General features: G+C 33.4%; 1 protein-coding gene across 2 annotated transcripts; it reads right to left on the reverse strand.

The window, feature by feature from the left end:
* Positions 1-1,313: 1,313 nt before the first annotated feature.
* On the reverse strand, positions 1,314-16,272 carry LOC140871566 (lon protease homolog 2, peroxisomal). 2 transcript variants are annotated; one of them, XM_073274129.1, is made up of 17 exons: positions 15,919-16,270; positions 15,622-15,734; positions 15,396-15,507; positions 15,130-15,299; positions 12,249-12,340; positions 11,939-12,118; positions 11,770-11,853; positions 11,080-11,207; positions 10,673-10,874; positions 10,379-10,585; positions 9,706-9,836; positions 9,015-9,228; positions 5,710-6,012; positions 5,318-5,512; positions 4,562-4,807; positions 2,270-2,371; positions 1,314-1,595 (listed from the first exon to the last, which is right to left on the reverse strand). In XM_073274129.1, the coding sequence occupies exons 1-17, from the start codon at positions 16,023-16,025 to the stop codon at positions 1,512-1,514; spliced, it is 2,670 nt and encodes an 889-aa protein (XP_073130230.1). In that variant the 5' UTR covers positions 16,026-16,270; the 3' UTR covers positions 1,314-1,511. The 2 variants fall into 2 exon arrangements, with proteins under 2 accessions (XP_073130230.1, XP_073130231.1); XM_073274130.1 differs by lacking the exons at positions 1,314-1,595; positions 2,270-2,371 and having other exon boundaries at positions 4,669-4,807; positions 5,322-5,512; positions 15,919-16,272.
* Between the last annotated feature and the right edge of the window lie 6,802 nt (positions 16,273-23,074).

Consider the following 23,074-nt stretch of genomic DNA (forward strand, 5'->3'; position numbering starts at 1 on the left):
AATATCAAGTACCTCAATTCCACTTGAAATGAGTCTGGATAGATCAAATCTACACAAATCTGGAAAAAAAAACATATAAAGAAGATCAAATCGACTGAAAAATCTCAACATACAATTTACGACACAGAGGCATCGATGGTCAATAAATACATACAAAAGATGAGCACTTACACACAACTTCGGTCAATATGCAAGAGCGAAGAACGGAGAAGGTGACTCGTTGCTTGCTTCAGTCTCTTTGTAGGTGAGTTTCGTCGGTTGATGGGTTTCGTTGGTTGAGGCCGTGAGTTTTCTGCCGTTGAATGGGTTGTGAGGGCTTTAGATTGGAGGTGGGGTTTAGAAAAGAGAAATTGCCGATGAAAATAATAGTATATGTATCTATATATATAAAGGGTAAATATGTAAATTGGGCTTTGTAGGGAGTGAAAAACAAATAAAGTGGAGTATCAGGGAGTGCAAATAATACTTGCCTGTTGGAAGGACTGAATGCTGAAACTTGTTTATATTTAGGGATTTTTTTCTAATTCACCCTTATTTTATATCCTTAATTTTGACAAATTATGTGTAATGATTCAGTTTTTTTCTTCTTTTTTCTTTTTCCTCTAATAGAATAACCTTAAAACAATTCAATGCAAAACGTAAAATCAATGTTTTTTGTTCCATAATTCCATTATCAAATAATGTCAATGTTACAATACCAAAAAACAAATTTTACAATTGACACAATAAAATTGAATCCGAAACATGCGATACAAATTTTCAAAAAAATGTTGAGGTACAAAAAATGCATCTAAAGTCGCATAGATCAATTGGTAATATTTAACAAAATGATCTTTATTTGATCATGAATTTAAAATCAGACCTTCTCAATTTTCTATATATTTATATTTCTTGAATGTTTAAATATCCTTTTTGGGGAAAAAAGTTTGAAGAAATTTGACAATTCAGGAAAAAAAAAATTATTTGACCAAAATCATTTTTTCAAGCTCTTTTTTTTTTTTTTTTTTACAATATCCATATATCATAAACTACGTAACTTCATCCATTGACAAATCAACATTTTTCATAATTACAATAAAAAATAATATTTTTAACATAAAAAATAATAATTTTTTATGAATGACCCGAATAAGAGATATGTAAACCATTTCGCCTGAGTTTTTGTAAATTTGCACATTAATTTAGGAATTCATACAAACTGTTCCTTCGTGCACATCCGATAAAATTGGAACAACACAGGAATACGTACGAACTCGTATTCCTTCCGACCCAAGTGCCAACGGAAAACTAAAGGTTATTTTTCAAACGATAAGTGTAAAAAATAATTAATGCACGAAACTTGCTCGTTGAATCCTCCATAAAGCATGAATTCGATAGGTTACACTCATCGAGAATATTGCTATACACTTGATCGTATCGCTTCGTCGACCGTATATAAAACGTGGCTTTGTGTTCCAATCTCCACCAAGTTTGTGGTCTAAAGAGAATCGGGGTAATAAATACACGTGATATCATAATTTTGAATTCTGTTTCCAAGGGCAGCCACCCACGAAAGCTTGTTCCAACACATCCTCCATTCTCTTTGCAGGTAGTATCTGTTGCAACAAGATTTATAAGAAGATAAACCACACCAGTACAATTTAAGTCCTCATATTTAGGAACAAAACTTGAAATAAATTTTCAAAAAAACTTTACATATTATATTAACATCACTTTTTTTCCGTATAACACTACAACTACACCTACTAGTCCTTCCTAGTAACCCCTTTGTTGAGAGCTCAAACTCAATTAGTGATCGAGCAGGAGCAGAGTTACTCAAGCTCGACTTTAAGAATAACTTTTCGAGTTTGAGATGGGACAAATCAATAACCAAGTTACTATCTAGTCTTTATAAATTGAGATGCAAAGCATTCAGTTGTAAAAGAATCGATGATATAATGATAGGTTTAATCATATCAAAAAATATATTTTATTCTAAAAATTAAATATGGTAGATCAAAGCTCAAGTAAAAAGTGTCAAATCAACCCAACCCAACATAATAATTCACCTCTTCTAGCTCGGTCACAACCAAGCTCGAGTTGAATTTTTACTGAACCACTGCTCAGGAGCCACTTGACTCACTTGTACTTTTTGACTGATCAAAATGAGATACTTATCTAGATAAAATTGTATGCATATTGTTTATAACTAGACATCTAAACTCATAATTCCAAACTCAAGTCACAATTACAAAACTGAAAACATAAAATCGTATAGAGCATAATTTACCTCCAAACAAGAGAGCACGGCTGCTGGTACCTCCACTAAGTCTTTTAAGTTCCTCTCTGGTAGAATAACTCTTTTGACTCCATATCTGTGGGCCGCTAGAACCTGTATAGTGCGGACAATAAAAAGAATTTACAAAGTGGCAAGCCCAATTCTTACTTGAAGTCAATGAAAAACGAGAACATGACAAAATGAGCTTATTTATCTCCATCTGTACATCAACAGGATATAGAGGCCACAATGTTTTGGTAAATATTCATTTCGAACAAAGAGCATTCAAGAAAACAAAAATTATAGCACACTATTTTATGTATAATAATGTGATCAGAAGAGAATTATTCAGTGTTCATGATCTTACAGATATCACCCATACAAAGAAAATCCCTGAACATCTATGTCTTCGATCATACAGATAACAGAAATTATTTATGATATCAAATCTAGTTCAACGGTTGCAATTCCCTTGTGTTCGTTGGGTGAGAGTTTCAATCTCCAGAAGTTAGCAAGCTCCAAAAATTAAGCAGGGGATAAAATTCCAATTTGACAGACTTGAGATTTCGGAGTACAAAAAGCCAATTTGAAATACTTAAGATTTCGGAGTATAAAAAGCCGGAACGGGAAATTAACGAGGAAAATATTTCACTTCAACTGCTGTTCATGATGGTAAATATTTGGCTTCTATCCGATAATAAAAATATATGGCTTCTATTGATTTAAATTTTATGTACAAATGAGCAACTTCAACTTTTCGATCCTCATATATACTGCATATTTATCCTTCTTTCAAGAATGGCAACATTTCTCAAACGATAACATCTTCTATGGTTTTCCATCCAGTTTCCACCAAATAAGAGAAAGAAAAACGAAAAGAAATGTTAGTTCTCATTTTCCCCGTTAGTTCTCATTTTCCCCGATCAATTTCTCACCCCTCGAAAGTCGAAACAAAAATCGCTACATTTTTTTTAATTTATTTTCTTTCCTCACAACAAATTCTCCGACCTTTTCACATTTACTAAAATATAGTTGTTTTTCGCATAAGTTATCATCATACCTAGAAATACCACATGATTCTACTCCCAAAATATACTATTTCTAGTATTATTTTATCCAGCCATTGGGTGAAAGTTTATCAACAATTTTATTTCTCCAAAAAAAAATCCCAACACATTTTATTATCCAAACACTTCCAAAATATTTCCTTAAAATTCCCAAAATAAAACCTCACATTGCCCAAGTATATCTTCCCAATTTCTAGCTGATATTTTACTATTATTTGTCTAAGCTGGGCATTCATTGGGATACCGCAACGGTAACATATTTATACCGATAATAAAACTTAATTGTGTACTGTAGCTACTAAAATATGCTTCGTTCCAACCAACCCCCAAAAATTAATCCATAATTGAGACGTCTAGCAATGAGAACCTCAAAGTTACTTATTTAACAAAGCAGAAGTGAGGCCTCTGATTCTACACTACTGGAAACGAAATGTCAATCAATAGAACATTCCACCAGCCAAGATAATATCGATCTAGAATTGACAAAACTAACATAGAGACGCAGGCAGCGAGGCAAAAATCCTAAAAAAACCAAGTAGATTGGGTTGGGAGCATCAATAAAGGAAAGGAATTGTATGTGCAAAACCTTGTACTTCAATTTATGCAGCAAATGACATAATACCATTTTCTGAAAAATATTAACATGGGAAATTAATAAGAATCAATTTGAATTTCTGATAAATAGTACAAATTGCTTTTATTTAATGACATTATATATAAATAGATGAATTTTAAATTAAATTCTAAAATTTGCTTTTGAAATTTAAACTCAGTCAAGTTTTTATTACTATTTTTTAGTTTTTTATGGTAGTCAAAAATGCAAAAGTTGCCACTCATTTAAAATTCTAACGATCAATTTGATATCATACAAAGTTGGGTTTAATTGAATACTCTCGACATAGGTCAGACTCCACCAGGTAATCAACTAACATGAAAGACAATCTCTATGCTAGACAAAATGCATATCTGGGTTTGAGGGAAAACAAATGAAATTTGAACTGACTCATTTCGAGCCAATATAATTTTCCTGATCCCATCTCTGAAGAATCTCATCTAACTGGGATTTAATCCCCATGTCCACCCTTATCTAAGAGAGATAAATTTTATGTAGCATCAAATCAATACTCATCACTGAAAATTATTAGGTCTGCAAAATAATAGTTCATATTGGTAAACTAAAATGTAAAACTCACAAGTGTAACTGAGAATTTACTGTGAAAACTCCAAGAAAATGTACCTTGTCCTTAATACCACCAACAGGTAAGACTAAACCCCTCAAAGTCAACTCTCCAGTCATTGCTGTATCTGCTCTAACTCTTCGCTGACTGAATAGTGAAACCAATGCGGTTACAAGAGTTACACCAGCTGAAGGCCCATCCTTTGGGACAGCCCCAGCAGGAAAATGTATATGAATGTCTCGACCTTCGAGGAGATTAGAATCTTTAGCAGCGGCCAAATTAAGTTCAGTTGCTCTTGCTCTTACCTGTGTGCATGAATAGAGAGAACCATAAAGCCTACAAACACTTCTGAATAATGAGGAAACCTTTATCCTTTTGTTTTCCATGCAATTAAATGACACCGCACATCAAATTGTACGAAGGAAATTTAAGCAACAAAAGAAAACAAAGAACTTAATTTTTCAACTAAAAATAGAGCAGCCGGAGGGAATAATGCTTAAAACTGGGCAGTCAACTATTGCTTCATTGTGAATCTGCTAGTTCCAACAAGTATGAATATGGGATTCATATTCACGCCAAAACACTCAAGATTTGACAAAATACCGTGCAAAAAGTTTGCTTGGTGGCACCCACACAAGTTTCTAATGGATTCTACCGTACAGTAAGAGTTGGAATTACGAAAACGTTTTTTAGATGCCAAATTCCAACTCGCACAGCATCCTTAACCTCGTATCTACTTTACTAATACTCAAAACAAGCATGTTATTTATGAATGCATAAAACTGTATGTGCAGTGAAAGAATTAAAATTATTACCCACGTCAATGCAATTTGTGCCGATTCTTTGATTACATCCCCAAGTTGCCCGGTCAGATGCAAATCACCTTTTCCCACCAGTGCGGTAGCCTCAACAAATTGAACCTCCCCACCAACGGCTGTCCAAACAAGTCCAACAGATATCCCAGGAGTTGCAACTCGATCAGCAGTTTCTCTATCATCATATCGTGGTGGCTGGTAGACAGCATACACAATATATAAGTCATACCATAAGCAACGACAAATAATAAGAAATGCAGAAACAAGAAAAGAGGTACAACAGATGTCTAACAGAACCCAAATAGCCTCATAAAGCAATCAAAGTTACAATATCATTTGGGTTTTTAGGATTCTATCATTTATCATTTATTTAAAACAAAAATACTACTTACTCCGAGAACTTTTTCCAACATAGCTTCATCCGCAACCAAAGGTGAGGTCATACGATATGCACTTGAGATATCATGGTTGTTGACATCCATTGGAATGACTTCCATTTCTACTTCAGCCTCGTCAGAAAGTCCACCCTCCAATATAGGTGAAGCCAGCCGCTGGACATCTTTGCTAAGTGGCACAGCCTGATCTTGTTCAGCAACTCTGACGGCCGCTGCACGAGCCAAGGCAGCCAAATTTCTCTCCAGATTGCGGACACCAGCTTCCCTAGTGTATCTTTGGATGACAAGCTGTACCATTGCCTACAACAAAATCAAGGAATCGATATGGTTTAAGTTCATTAGTTTTCGAAATCTGACATGATGACTAGCCAATGATGGAAGGGATGGACAGGAGGCACTTCATAAGCATGAACATACTTGTGACATCATAAGAACAAGACTATTTAATTATAAATTATGTAATAATAGTGCAAGCGTCAACCGTGAAAGGGGCCACAAAAGCATGCCGCAGCATAGTTATCCACTCAAATTGATGATGTGGTTTGCCAGACTCAATCCTCAAGTAAATAAAATGGTCTTTGGGTTAGAAGCAACACTTATTTTTGCATTGGTCTGTGTGGTTGGAGAGGAATAGAAGAATTTTTGAAAACATTGAAGAATCGATTGACGAGTGTTGGGAAAAGATCAAAATTCGAATTTCTACTGGGATTGGGTCTCATGTACAGTTTGAGAATGTCTCAATTTCAGATTTATTAAGAGATTGAGTTTTTGTCCATTGTTGAGCTGCTGTCTCATTGCTAACGAGATGGTAGAAGAGTTCAGATTAAAGAAAAAGAAAGGATGGGCTTTTAAAGCAGATTTCGAAAAAGCATACGATAATGTGCATTTCAGATTTCTGGATTTTGTACTCATGAAAAAGGGATTCGGGGAGAGGTGGAGAAGATGGATCAAAGGCTGCCTAGACAACGTCAACTATTCGATTCTTATCAATGGCAGGCCTTTAGGCAAAATAAGAGGAGAAAAAGGTTTAAGGCAGGGAGATTCTCTATCTTGGTAGCTGATGTTCTGGCTAGGCTGATGGACAAGGCTAAGGCCATGAACTTTATTCAAGGCTTGGATATAGGGAGGGGAGGAGTCGAGGTTTCTCACTTACAATTCGCAGATGACTCATTATTTTTTGTGAAGGACGAAGGATATCTAAGATTTTTGAAGGACATTCTTGTTACTTTTTGCGAAATGTCGGGTTTGAAGATCAATCTAGAAAAGAGTGCTTTGTTGAGCATTAATTGTGAGGCCGCAGCGGAAGTAGAGATGGCTAGAGAGTTTGGTTGCGGGCTGGAGTCTTGGCCCATTACATACCTGGGGGTCCCTTTAAGAGGAAATCCTCTCAAGGTATCCTTTTGGGAGCCGGTGTTGTTCAAAATGTCAAAAAAGTTGGCGAGTTGGAAAAAATCTTTTCTATCGAGAGGAGGTAGACTAACCTTGATTGAGGCAATGATGAACGCCATTCCGTTGTATCAGTTATCGCTATTCAGAATCCCTAGGGGGGTGGCGGAGTCCATGGAAAAGTTAATGAGGAATTTTTTGTGGGATGGGCCGGACGGGGACAAACACTGCCATTTGGTATCTTGGGAAAAGGTTAGCTTGCCGAAGAGTAGGGGAGGGCTGGGGATCGGCAATATTCGTTCAAGGAATAAGGCTTTGTTGGGTAAATGGTGGTGGCGTTTCTCGGAGGAGGGTAATTCATTGTGGAAGAGGATTGTGGCCAGCAAATACGGCATGCAAGAAAATGGATGGGATGTGGGACTGGCAAAACATAACACTTTTCAGAGTCCTTGGAAGTTCATCTCTAGGATTTATCCGGATTTTATTCATTCGGTGAGGTTAGAGGTTAAGGGGGGAGATAGAATTAGGTTTTGGGAGGATTGTTGGGTAGGGCAATTCTCATTTCAGTTTCTGTTTCCTTCGCTTTTTCAGCTCTCAAGAGCTCATAATAAATCTATTTCGCATTTTCTTTCTAGCGGGTCCTTCTCTTCGTTTAATTCTCTTTCTTGGGATTTGCATCTCCGTCGTAATCTTAGGGACGAGGAGCTGGGTGAGTTATCTAGTTTGCTGGAAGTTTTGGGCAGGGTTAGCTTAGTGGAGGGAGGGGAGGACGTTCGGAGGTGGAAGTGGGTTGATTCAGGAGTGTTTTCAGTTAAATCCTTCTTTGATTCTTTCTTCTCGGATGATTTGTTTCCAAAATTCGATCTTTTCCACATAATCTGGAAGGCCCAGATTCCCTCTAAGGTAAAGGTATTCGCATGGACAGCTGCGTTGGGAAGATTGCCGACTTGTGATGTGATTCAAAGGAGGTTTCCGAACTGCTATTTGAGCCCTAATTGGTGTGTACTGTGCAAACAAGGGGCAGAGAGTCAAGATCATTTGTTGGTTCATTGTCCATACACAAGTTCCTTATGGTGGTTGCTGCTGCAGGAAGTGGGTCTGTCATGGGTGACACCAGGTACCACGAGAGAGCTGTTCGGAGCAGATTTGGGATGGTCATTGGGAACAAGGGGGAAAATTTTGTGGGGTGTTTTAGTGCATTGCGTTTGTTGGATTGTGTGGCTAGAAAGAAACAGAAGGATCTTTGAAGATGAAGAAGATTCGATTGAAGAAAGTTGGGACAAGATTAAGTTGGGCGGATCAACTTGGTTACATAATATAAAAGAATTTCAACCTTTTGCAATTTCAGATTTGTATAGGGATTGGAGCATAGCATTGAGCTAGATTAACTTTGAACCTCTTTTGAGGATTAGTGGATCACTGGTCCACACTTTGTATTTTAATCATTTTAATTATTAATAATATTTGTGTTTCTGATAAAAAAAAAAAAAGATATGAGTAGGATCACAACAAGATTTTTGTTGAGTGCGGATCACTAGTCTGCCTATCGTACTCAATAGTTATCCCGTAATTAATATAATATTGTTTCTTATTAAAAAAAAATTTGCATTGGCTTCCACGTAAACCAGAGTACTAATTAAGCTAAATAATTAAGATAATAAAATCCAAAAAGTTACAAATGTAATACATCCCTAGATATGATATGGATAAGCTAGGAGATGCAGACAATAGTATTCTAACATAAAATTATGCCACAGAAAAGGACTAAGCTATATCGTCATGATGACATGCAAAAGCCAAACGTACAACAACGAACAAAACATATCCGCATCATGCCAATTTACAACGCATATCCAATCATACTTCTATATGAGGAATTACAATACGAGCGAACAAGTGCATAATAACTTCCATACCTCCGGAACCTGTAGAAAATCATAGCTCAGTCCATGTTGATCAAGAACTCGTGGAATTAAATGTCGGGTTGCTATTCGAAGCTTTTCTTCAGGGGTATATCCAGGCAGCTCAATGACTTCCATCCTGTCTAAGAGTGGCGGAGGAATAGGCTGCATCCTATTTGCAGTAGCCACAAATATAACCTTCGAAAGGTCAAATGGCACATTCAAATAGCTAAAAACTTCAATCAAGGATCACCTATTTTTATTTTCAATAAGATTGTCCCAAGAAAATGAAATATTCAACATACATACATGTAATGAAAGAACAAAAGCATGACACAGGCACTGTTTTTCATATTTCTGTGGCCCAAGAAATTGTCCCGATTCTGCAAAATAAAGTCGTATCTTTGGACCTCCATAATCTTAAGGACGTATTTCTATTCGTGAGCAGATTATAATGAAAGAAAAGAAAAATTAATAAATAAAATATGTTTCCAAATTTCCCATAAGTTCAGTGTGGGTTTATCAAATTTTATCACAACCATATTTTCATAACTGAATTCCCAACGAATTATACATTTAATTATTAACCTAGACAGAGACAATAGAAGCATATTTTTACCAGGTTGAATAGATGCAAAAATGAAAACAGTTTCTTACTATCCAAGTACTACACATTGTAAACCAAACATGACTGGTGTAAGGATACTGATCATTGAACGTTTTGTTCTGTTCAGGATCAAGGACCTCAAGAAGTGCTGAAGCAGGATCACCCCGGACATCGGAACCTGTTTTGTCAATCTCATCCAGAAGCATAACTGGATTGCAAACACCAACTTTCTGGAAATCAAAAAAGATACATTAATTTCAACAAGAAAAAAAATCTGTGAAATATGCACCTGCAACCAAACTCGGGATGAAAACTATATATAGAAACATCAGATTATTTTCATCTTGATGAAATATTACTTTTATTTAATTTGGTGTACTTCCTTGTGCAACTCAGTCCCAAACCTCAAAACAAAACAATTAGAAGTCCAATTTATGAAGGACCATAATACATAAATTGATGAGAAGAACACAAAATTTAAGCCATGATAATCACAGATCGTTTGCATAACAAATTTAGTTTTACCTTTTCATTCACGGAATTCACTCATGCGCTGTAGCACCTAAAAAACCTCTAATACGAAAGGGTGAACAGATATCAAATAAAATCCCACCCACAGCCCCAAATGAAAGGTCAAAACCCGCAAAAGGACAAGGAATATACATCTCAACTCATTTTACCAACAACATATTATTTAAAAAAAGAAAATTATAATGTTTTCAATATCATCAAGTGAACTTCCAAGAAAATATTTGATATGATCACTTCTCACCTTCAGCCCATCAATAAGACGTCCAGGCATGCTTCCAACATATGTTCGCCGGTGGCCCCTAATGTCAGCCTCGTCTTTGACACCACCAAGGGATATGCGCACAAATTTTCTGCCCAAAGCAGCAGCAATTGACGAGGCTAAAGATGTCTTTCCTACACCTGGTGGGCCGACAAAGCACAACACTGGGCCTCTTGCGTCTGGTTTGAGCTGTATGGCATGTTTCAGAAAGATTCAGTCGGATTAACATTTGCTAGATTGAAAATGTAAAGAATAAAATGAGAACACGAAGTCAACCTTCCGAACAGCTAGATATTCAATTATACGCTGCTTGACTTTCATTAAACCATAGTGGTCACTGTCGAGACGCTCTCTTGCTGCTTTCAAATCCAATTCCTGTTCTTCACTGGCTTTTTGCCAGGGAAGGTCAGCAAGAAGCTCCAAATACGCACGAGAGCTGTTATATCCAGGTTGCTGCGGCTGCATTTTTTTAAGCCTCCTGTACAAAAATTAACTCGAAAATGAAAAGAAGTACTCCACTAGATTTGAAATTCTGAACCAAGAGCAAGAAGAATTCCAAACTATGTGTTGTACAGCAGAATCTCAGATCTTAATGTATGGACATCACTAATATAGTTTCAACATAATTTAGATGAAATGTTTAAAACCAATATCGTTGCTCTTTTTGGCAGTGAATACCGCACCGTAATTCTCTTTGAGCATATTTCCAGATGTTTGCAGGCATCCCGACATCTTGTAATTTTCTCTCTAGTGTGGCCACGTCATCCTCGTCATCCTCGTTATCACCAAGTTCTTCCTTTATAGCCCTCATCTTATACATACAAAAAGCACAAAGGTGTAGGTGCACCATTAGAATTTACAAGACAATTTATAAATTAACAGAGATTTTTCTAAAGAATTGCTGGTACTGAGAAACTAGATGGTGAAGTTAGTTATAACTTTTCCTCTTTGAATACTGAATAGGTTACTGCAAGTAAAAGTTGATGGTTTCTGCAACAATGGAAAAAGGGTGGAGCCCGGACATAAGTATAAAAATGTGATCAATTGATTATTTGCATGAAGCAAGCACAGGACTAGCTGGCAACTTTATAAGGTGCAAACCAACGAAAATTCTTTTGCCTCAGTTGTATTCAAATACTTGACCATGAGAGAAAGCGAAAATTAGACAAGATCGGTAGATTTTTAAGTTCAAGTAAAACACACAATCACTATGTTATGTGAATGCATGCAGGCACCCCTGATAACTATAGTTGCACCTCCTAAATCATATTTGTTATCGCAATGACAGTTCTGCATGCCAAGGAGCTTTCTCGGGTTTATTTTAAAAGGAATTACTATAATCCTTAGTGTGAAACACATATAGTAAGAAAAACCTGTTGCCGAAGGAGAAATTCTTTCTGTGACTTTGACAACTGTCCCTCGACCTTTTGTGTAATCTTCTCCGCTACTCGAATAGACTACAGGAAGCAGTTATATAGCATGACTCTTAACTGTACATAATCCACATCAAATGTAGAAAGCCATAAGATGAATTTTACAGACCTGTAAGTGCCTATCAACCAATTCAGTTGCTTTTGCTAGCCTCATTTTGATATCCACGGAATCTAAAGTGGATAGCTGTTCTTCAAAGCTAATCTCGAAGCTTGCAACAAATATATCTGCCAGTTTGTGCACGGGGACTGTTTCCAGGAGAATTTTAGTCCTGCCACCTGTTTTTTGTTTCTAAAAGCAGAAATCAAACAAGGATCAAATGAAAGTCAGTAATGCTACAAAGGAAAACATTGAAATGAGTGTCCGTTTCCAACACTAAGAAATTTCCTCCATTAATTCTTAGGTATTTCACGTAACCAACCTGCTCGAGAATAGAGATAAGTTCCATTGCAGTGGCCTTGAATTGTCTAGATAGTGCTATAAAATCTGGATCTTGTTCCACTTGATCCATCTCTATACCATTATAAAAGAAAAAATCAGTCAATAAATCAAATATGACGTGCAAAGAGCAGTAAAGTAAAACGTACTGAACATAAGAATAACAATATAACTAATGTCAGAATCTGAAGCGCAAAAATTGTCGATGCAAGGCTAGATATAGCATTCAGTGAATTCTTTCCACACTATGTCAAAGGACAGAAACAGGTGTCAAACTTCCAGATTCATTAATCACACCTGTGGGAAGTATGGAAAGCGGATATAATGAAAATAAAATGAAATCAAGCCATTCAGTTCCTTTTCTTCTTCCCATGTGGTTATGAAGGATTTCATTGCGGTCCAACAAATTTGTTAGCCCTCAAACTGTATCAGTACCATTTAATACCTTTTTCTCCGAAAATGCGTAAGCACATTTAGGAAAATAAAGATTAAGATAAAGATCTATAAGGGTTGCAAATATTTCATTAACTCAAAACTCAGTATGAGAACTATCATTTGATAAAAATGTGACACCAGCCTTCATGGCAAAATTATCTTGATCTTGCATTTGTCATTTGAAATTACCAAATATGGTTAATGTAAATTCCCTCAGTGGTAAACAGATAAATAAGCATGTCACAACAAACTTCTACCCACTCTACCCACGTTATTTCCAACTCCTGTGAATGCATACTCAAGTCCATAACAAGTTGAGTCCAATGATATTTTTTGGACCCAGCAATCTCATGCAAATACTATTATTGAGTTGTTTATGAAAAATAAGCCAGCCTTTCTATTTATAAGCACATCGTATCATAGGGATTTCAAGCAAACAAACTTCTTTAAGATACTACATAACCATTTTATAAAAGATTAATAGTTTAAGTAAAAATACTTAGGAAATAGATTTGACTAGAGAAAATACTATGTAAAATTCAGGTGCATATAAACAACATAAAACCTCAAAAGCAGTTATAACTAAAAAACCGGAAGGAGAGAATATACAACTAAAATACGTCAGAAAAATTAACCAAAAATCCTAGACAAAAGCCAAAGAGCACTGGTGCATTAAATGAAATATTAATAGACACTTTGCTAATACATATACATACTCCCTCCGTCCCACTCATTTAGGTTACATTTCCTTTTTCATACGTCCCAATTATATAGTCTAGCTTCCACATTTAATGTTATCTTTCCTGCTCTTTCACCAATTTATCCCTAATTAATATTATTAATTGTTTGTACAATTATTTTATTCTATTAAAATCTTCATTAAATAAGGACAAAATGGGAAATTGCTTTGCAAAATTTATTTTTCCAAACACTTTCTTAATTTGTGTGAAAACGCACTCAAGCTTAAATGAGTGGGACGGAGGGAGTAGCATATTAAATGATAGAAAATATACCAAAAATGGCAACCACTTTTAAATAAAACCCAACAAACTTTTTCTATCACTAAATGTCTGTGATTAAAAAATGTATAGAAAAATACCAAAAGCGAGGGAAAGCTTTTTTTGTAGTACTACCAACTATCTATTCCGTAAAAGCCCAATTTAGACAGAGAACGTGGGCTTAACTACGGTTCCAAAATCAGTGATTGTGATTCTGAAACCAATGATTCCGTCTCAATTAAAAGTGGAACTATATAGGTTAATTATTATACTAACAATTGTGGCACACGCGATGCGTGTATATAAAATATAGAAGATGAACGATTTTTTTTTAATAAAAAAGATGATTATATAAAATTGAATGATTTATAATTGTGGCACAGTGGAACAAATTCAAACATTCTTTTACTAAGGAAAAAGAAAATAAAGTTTAAAGAAAATCAAAAAAGTAAATCAAAGTTGAATAAAAACAAAAGCCACAACAAAGTAACAAACTAATTAAGGGTACAACATGTGAAATATTAAAAAAAGTCTCACCAAAAGTAGTTATTATTAGTCTATCTCCCTTTATTAATAGTATAGATATTAGAAATATAAAACTTAAGATGGAATTCTCAGTTCCATGCAGTTCTAGATTAAATTTCAATTCTGGTTTCTAGAGTTTAAAAACCTGAACCAAATTGTCGGTCATTGAATTTGATTCTGATTATGAAACTAAAACAGAAAAATGGTTTTGATTCCATTTCTAGAGAACCAAATCCAGGTTCAATTTACACAAAAGAGGAAATTGTGGTCAGCTCCAGCCGTCCAGGGACGTGGCACCATGGCTGAAATTTTAGTATACTTTTTATGTTTCAAAATGTATATAATTAAAATTAACTGAGAGAAAATCTGCCAAAAATTAAAAGCATGCATGAAAAAATAAAGAAACCAGTACCATGTCGATTCCTTGTGGTATCCATACTTCGATATTTGAAGAAAAAACAAACTAAGAACCTCATGTGAGGCCATGATCTTTGTAGGACCGTGTCAACTCAACTTCATCGGTTTGTAGTTTAAAGTTTCAAACATTGTAACTTCATGATTACAGAATTGTGAGTTATGATATAATCACGCAAATGCGACCAATTGTACAAATTCTTCAAAAGCGATAAACTTATAGGGGTGTGGGATAAATTAAATTATTGCTTTTTTCCAATAGCATGATCTCAAGAGCCCAAGGGAATGCAACAAAATCAAGAAATTTCCTCATTAATCAAGACGGGATTATTTATATAAACTAAATGCACAATACCCAGTGCAACATGGATTGTACTTCCTAACATAGGGATTATTTTTTAGCCAGAGCAACATTTATTGATCAACTGTGGTCCAAAGTTACCAATAACAACAATTAACCTGTGTCAGAAATACAAAATTCAGACTGCTTACCAGCTTTTGTCGCATCAAGGGAAGTGATCCGAGCAGTGTAGTATGTCCCTCTTGTGCTCAGCTCCTGCACGCTAAATCTGCACAAACCTTCGAGCACTACAGTGTAGGTGACCCTGCCACTTGGTTTCTCCACTCCTCTTGACAGATGTAAAGCTCGGGCAGCAACTCCCCTAGAAGAAAACCATCAAACACTGGTATATAATCCCTGATATTCAGACACTCAGGACACAAACAAAATTTAGCTTTGGCATTATTAAAAAAAAAACCTGTTATGCCAGTGAATAACTTCTTGTTGATTCTTGCCACCGTGTTTGTGGGAGATATCGGCGGCTTCCTCTTGAACTTTTGAGCTTCTTTCACTTAAGTTAGTTCCAATGCCTTCAAATACAATTCCAAAATGACTCGTGAAGCATAGCAGTATAACAACTCCTATGACTACTCCAATTACATTCAACTCGTATTTTTCAGTTCACTTTTTATATCACCACTAACCTGGAGAAGGCGTGGGGCCAGCATCCGGGACCTCTGCAACATCGCGAACTGGCAAAATGCCTATTAATCCCTTATCTTCTCTCTGCCACAACTCTTGTTCTACCAATTTCACACTAGCACGTTCATAATCAAAAAATAACTTCCATCAAATTCAAACCGTTATCATGCAAATATAACATATTGCTTTCCATAATCTAAGAAAATAAAGGATTTTCGATTGAAAACACATACTAATTCGGCTGGGAACAATATTCAAATAAAAAAATAATAGTGAAAAAGAAAAAATTAAATAAACACCTGCTGGGTGAAGTGCAACTAATGCGAATGATTGCTCCAGGCAACAAGACTTTGTTTCGGAATGGAAGAATAGCAAGTCGGCCCGGCAGCTCCACCGATTCAGCCATTAGCTTATGTAAATAAATTTTAGAAGTAATTCTCAGATAAATTCCTTTCGTTTCCCCTATCTTGTCGTGTGACTTAATTTGCAAACTTGATCATATCAATTAGGGTTCGGTGATGAAGAAAAAAGAGGGGTGAGGGTTGAGGAAGAAACAGACAGGTGAGGTTTCATCAAATTTCAGTCACATAGCTTCTACGCCCCTCATACAGTCGTACTACATTCAATTGGTTGACCGCTTGTTCTCCTTTCCTTGTTTGCCAAACGTTACCATTTTTATTACAAAAGATGATTTTTTTTTTTTAAATTATTATTATTAGTAGTAGTAGGAACTCCCGAATTTCTTGAACCAATATTTACCATGAAATTATTTAATAAATTTTTTAAATAAAAATCAAACTATGATTACTTTTTTAAAAAGAAAAAGAAATTTCATTAATAATACAAATAATTACAAATATCATCTAATCTAAATGTTCAAGCAAACAGTGCGGAATCTCAAATAAAATAGAAAGACTGGAGCTTGAGCAAAAGAACGAGTTGTTATACTTATATTTGCTTGTCCATGAACAAATTGAACTGAAAGCGAGGTTTCTTGACGCAAAATTTTTTTGCATTGGTGCCAATATTTCCAAATTCACTATCACGGTCAGTTGAAGATTTTATAGCATAAATAACAATTTTTTGCATCCAACTAGAAGATCACATTTTTTCAAGATTCAATTCCTTGATCCAGATAATCGAGCATAAAAACTTTTCGAGACCGTCACTCGGGTTACTTTTATGAGAAATATCTCATACTCGACTCGATCTATTAAAAATATATATGTTTATGTTAAAAATAAAAGTATTACTTGTCGTAATCTATATAGATCGAATCGATCAATCTCATGGATAAAATTATTAAGACCGTCGAACATCACATGAAACTGATGTAGTATAACTTTGAATAAAGCATTTTACGTTTTTTTTTTATATATTAACAAAGACAAATATATATCTTCACATATGTATGTGTTTTTTCCTCTTATCAATTTTTTTGTTTTTTTTTATCAATTTATTGGTAAATTTCAATCTCAACAAAAATTTGACGAATACACGTGGCGAGCTTAGCTGATTGGCTTGTTATCCGATGGAACGACGTCGTGTGTCCTTATCGTCAAGTGATGGGCTGCTCAATCCTCTGGTCCACCATAAGTCAACCGACGCCACACGCTTTCTTTTTGGTTCAATGCCATTATCAATAATCAATAGACAATAATGAGACTTGATCTTTCATGGGAAAATAGTGGGTTCGTAAACTAATATATATATATATATATTAAAAACACGAGATTCATTATTTTTCTGGCTTAATTAATAAAAATTTAATTTGAAATCAAAATTTCAAATTTATCACGAAATATCGAGTTCGGATCTTAATGACAACAAAAGATCGTCTCAACTCCAAAAACAAAAACATCATTTCCTGATTTCGATTAGATGGGCTTCGATAACTATAATTAAGTGTCAGTACCTAAAATTGATTAATAGTGCATTTAATAGTGTCCACCATTGAGGAACAACTCAACTATGATACATGGTAAACATAGAGATGGACACCATTGGTAGCAGCATAGCAAGACTATATATATATGAAAAATGCTAGATGTACACCTTGTAGTGTACACCTTGATTTACATCCTTAAAATTTTTCTAATTTCCCGTATTAATTGCAAAATACACATAATAAAAAATAAATATCTAGTTGATCAAGGAAAGTTTTATAATTAATAAGGAAGGGTGTAAACCAAGGTGTACATCTAGCATTACTCATATATATATATATATATATATATATATATATATAGTTGAGTTGTTCCTCAATGGTGGGCATTATATATATATATAGGGGTGTCAAAACTCAACCCAACCCGACACGAATCGACCCGAAAAATATCAGGTTATAGTTGGGGGTTTTTGGGTTTGGGTCGAATCGGGTTGACCCGAAAGCTAATCCTAAAAAATTAATCGGGTTCAGGTTGACCCGAAATGACCCGAAACTTTTAATTATTATAACTTTGTATAAAATTAAGATAGATTTACTACATTTTTACACGTTGTATGTTTGAAAAAATTTTATCACATATTGATATAATAGATCGTCATTTAATGTTTATTTTGTACAATTTTTATTTTTAAAAATATTTTTTTATTTTTTGTAATAAATATACTTTAAATTTTCTACAACTAAAAGTTAAAATTTAAATTATATATAAGTTTAGATTTTGTTATTATGTGATTAAATTAAATATTAATATTATTATTATGTGTTTTGAATTTTTATTTAATTATTTTGTTAAAATAAATAAATAAAATCGGGTTGATTCGGGTTGATCGGGTTAGGTGGGTTAGGTGGGTTTGGGTTGGGCATTTTTTGGTTGGCTCGGGTTCGGGTTGGAGAATTATTTAGAATTATTTTTGTCAATGCGACCCGAACCCACCCGAATTGACACCCCTATATATATATATATAACATGAATAATTGAAATCATGATACGGATAATTGAAAATTGAAATTCAAAGCCAAGTTGGATTTCAAATTCATGTCCCCGATTACACCCTTACATTTTTTATTTCTTGGCTTTGAAACGCTTTAAACATCTTTCTATCGCATAGATATATATATATAACATGAATAATTGAAATCATGATACGGATAATTGAAAATTGAAATTCAAAGCCAAGTTGGATTTCAAATTCATGTCCTCGACTACACCCTTACATTTTTTATTTCTTGGCTTTGAAACGCTTTAAACATCTTTCTATCGCATAGCTAAATCAATTTGTCTTTTTATAAATTGATTCAAAAAAGCTACAACTTTTTCTTATATAAAATCGAGTCAAATGGCAAAGACTTTGTTGAAAGCGAGATTGGTATGACAAAAAAAATCCATCAAAACAAATAGGAAATCAAATATCAAACGTTGTACTCGCGATATCTTTTGAAACACCAATGATTTTTTTTTTTAGGAACAAAACTATAATGTTATGTTCAGAATGAACAAAAATTCAAGTCCATAGATTATGGTTATAATTTATTATTAACAATGAAATATCATATCAAATTATAAATCCATACCTACTTACTTATTTACACATTAGTATAATGAATTTCAAATAACATAATTATTACGTGTATTTGAAATAATACGACTCAATTAACATAAAATACTTTATAAATATGAAATACATTGATTTGAAGTTTATAATCTTACTTCTCTAAACAACAACAAAACATTTGAATACATTTAAAAATTCTCACATCTAAGCGCAAAATATCCGATTTTTGCTCGTGACAATCGATCATTGATTTTGATGATATGATAAAAATATTATTATATATTTATTTATATTTTATAGATATATCAGAATATTGCATGAATATGCATGAATCTAGTTGTCTTATACATTAAAAATTTTATATGGATTGAGACTCTCTTCCTATAAATAAGGGGACTCTAACCCTTATTACGGTACTCTTTCCATAACGTCTCTCATAATTTTCTTAAAAATCTTATTTATGTCTTTTACATGTTTTTTATCACTTACAATTTTCATAATTTTTCTATTGAATCCTATACTCAATATACTGACTTGAACGTCGGAGTGGCTTCGCCTTCAGGCGAGTCATCTGACATGTTTTCTTTGATACACATAAATATTTTAGGATCATTCGGCTCGATTTATTAAAAAAAATGATTCGTTGATTACCGGTTTGAGTAGGGGTGGATCCAGGAATTTTGTCGAGGGAGGGCAAAGAACCAAAGATAAAAGATATTGTTCCAAATATATAGACTTAATTTTTTAAACTCACAAATTAAGAAAAATCATTGGAAAAATAAATTTACACTCAAAATTCATATTTTATCCTTACTTGATTCATTCAAAAATGGTTACATTTATTTTCAAAACATATTTAATAGGAGTATATTAGTAAAAGATTAGAAACAAGATTTTTAAATATATTATATATATATAAGCCTATATATTTGAGAAAAAACAAAAAAAATGTGACCTATGTAATCGAGACACAAACAAACTAAGAAATATATCAATTTCAATACACGTGTAATTGAACTATCATTCAGATATTCATCTCCCATTGGATTACGAAGATGATTCTTAAATGACATACGAAGTGGTAAACTTTAACTTCTAGATAATTGACTTAATTTTATGTGCATAATTTTAATTTTAAAATCTATGGACATACTAGTACTTTGATATCAAAACTCAAGGGCCCCGTCTGCCCCCTTGCCCCTTAATAGATCTGTCCATGGATTCGAGATAATTTATTTGATGTAAAATTTTTGAACACATCAGATTTCTAATTTCTCAAATGAACCCCAAACATTTTTACTATATTCGAATAAGCAATTTGCAAGACTATGCACGTTTATTCTGCAGTTATGAGTCACGACTTACGATAAAAACAGATACAGTTGGTTGGAACCTGCAAATTAAATAAATTTAATTTGATTAGCAAAAACATCAAAATAAGATATATATATACATGTCATGGTGATCGTACATCTCACATCAAAACATCCAAGTAATATATGTAAATATATATACAAAGTTTTGATTATATTGACAATACTATGGACAACTACGTGAGCAACAACTGACGTGATAATCACTCATTAGATATATAAGGTGTCACGTCAGTTGTTGCTTATGCAGTTGCTCATGACAATTGCATTGTTCTAAAAGGCACCGCCTAGGCACTAGGCGGTTGCCCACCGCCTCGCTTTCTTTCTAGGCTATGCCTCTAGGCGTTAGGCTGACAGAAATTCGCCTAGGCAGGCAAAAATCCGTCTCTGCGGTTTCTTTTTTTATTTATAAAAAATTAAAAATAAAAAAATAAAAGAGAGACGCGAAGCGAGAATCAAACACAGAAAAAAAGTCAATAAAAAAATTAAATCTCATATTACATATGAAGACTTTATATCTATTAATATTTATATTGTTGTTGTTGTTGTTGTTATTATTATTAAAATTTTATAAGATTTTCGTACAAAAAAATAAAAAACACAAGATATAAAAATTATATTTTATAATAAAACTCAATAATATTTCAAGTTATTTATTATTTAGGTTTAAAAAAAACCGCCTACGCGGCTAGGCTCTAGGCTATGGGTCGCCGCCCGCCTACTGCCTAGCGCTTTTTAGCGACTCACAGCCTAGTACTTTTTAGAACATTGGATAGTTGTCCATATGATCAAAATTCTATATATACATGTGTGTGTATGTATAAAATACAAGCAAATTAATAACAAGTTATAATCGACCGAAACAATTTTATGTAATCTCCAAATCGGGATAAAATCAAGGGGGAAAAAAACACTCCCACCATTTTTCCTTCATAAACACTATAATAATATTGATCTCTTTTTTTTTTTCGAAAAATATGATAATAATATTTATCTCTATTTCGTCAAAAAAAAAAAAAAAAAAAGTTAACTCTATTGCTATAAGTTTGAGGTGGTATCGCTTTACGTTGACATTACTTTTCTTTCTCTTTTTCTTTTTCTTTACGAAAACAACATTTTTATAAAATTGATCCATAATAATCTTTTGTCATTTGGTGATCATTTATTTATTTATCAAAATCCACTTTTCGAAATTATTATACTCTTTTATATTTTTCTTGTTCAATTTATCATTTACCTTTTTAATTGTTTTTCGTTTAAAAAAAATTGTCTGTACAAACATGTAATGCATTATCCGAACATTAGTTAATAGTTATTATTATTTTTGCGCATTGTTTGCACTACATAACAAATAAAAAATACTCACTTGCGCGCATATTTGATCGGTTTATAATATGGTTTGAGTTTGTAAACTTTTCAAACAGGGAGGTAATAAGATATAAACCTACGAACGATGCACACGCATTGTCATGTCATGCGTGTATGATCCAATTTTTTATTTTTTTTTATTATATTGTGCATTTATTAATTGGGTTCGTAGATTTTCTTGGTGTCTACAGACGAGTCAAAACCAATTTTTACGAGGCATTCATTTTTTTTCTATATAGTATGTAGATTCACAAATATGAGAAGATCTAGTTAATTTTGTGAGATAAATATCCAATATGACTCATGAAAATATATTTCATTTTATGTCAAAAACATTAATTTTCACTTATGGATCGGATCAACTCGTCTTATATAAACATCTATACTATATATCTATACCATATATAAAGTAAGAGCACTTTAGTGGTATCTTGGTATGCTCGCTTTTATTATTATTTTTTTCAAAAAAAACCCCAACAAAATTGTCAAGTTGCAAAAAAAAGAAAAAGAAAAATAAAGTCAAATACTTAAAAAAAATAAATTAATATTATATACACATAAAACATAATATTTATATATAATATTACACACACAATGCATGTGCACTACGACTAGTACACATGAAATCGGTTCGCAAGATATCTACTCATATGAATATATTATCAATGCAATCGATCGAGACGCGGTGATTATTATTACTAGTAAGAGAGGACGATAATGATGAGGATGATTATGATAATTATTATCTCACCCGTTCCATTTATTTAGGCTGAAGTTTTATTTTCCATCCGTCCAAATTATGTAGTACAATGTTCATATTTTAGTATTATCTTTCATGCTCTCTTACATATCCACCTCTATTAAGTGGTGTTTTGATAAGACTATTAAAAAAACTTATAAGCTAGTAAACTATTAGAATTTTAAAGTTGTTTTAGAAGCTTATAAGTTATTATAATTTATTTGAAAAACAATATGTTAAAGTGTTTGGATAAAATTATTTTAAACAACTTAAAGATCGATATGGTTGTTATTATAAGATCTATTTATTATTGTCAAAATTATCAAAAGTAATATAATGTTATTATGGCGATGTAAATAGTTATACATATCCAAAATATTGTTAGAAATAAACCTATAATAAACAAATATTTTTTATATTTAAAATTTGAAAAATGTATATTATTTGGGTAATTTTTTAAGATAATATTTAATA

This window comes from Henckelia pumila, unplaced genomic scaffold (assembly GCF_033568475.1).
Source record: "Henckelia pumila isolate YLH828 unplaced genomic scaffold, ASM3356847v2 CTG_461:::fragment_3, whole genome shotgun sequence".
Classification (NCBI taxonomy): Eukaryota; Viridiplantae; Streptophyta; class Magnoliopsida; order Lamiales; family Gesneriaceae; genus Henckelia; species Henckelia pumila.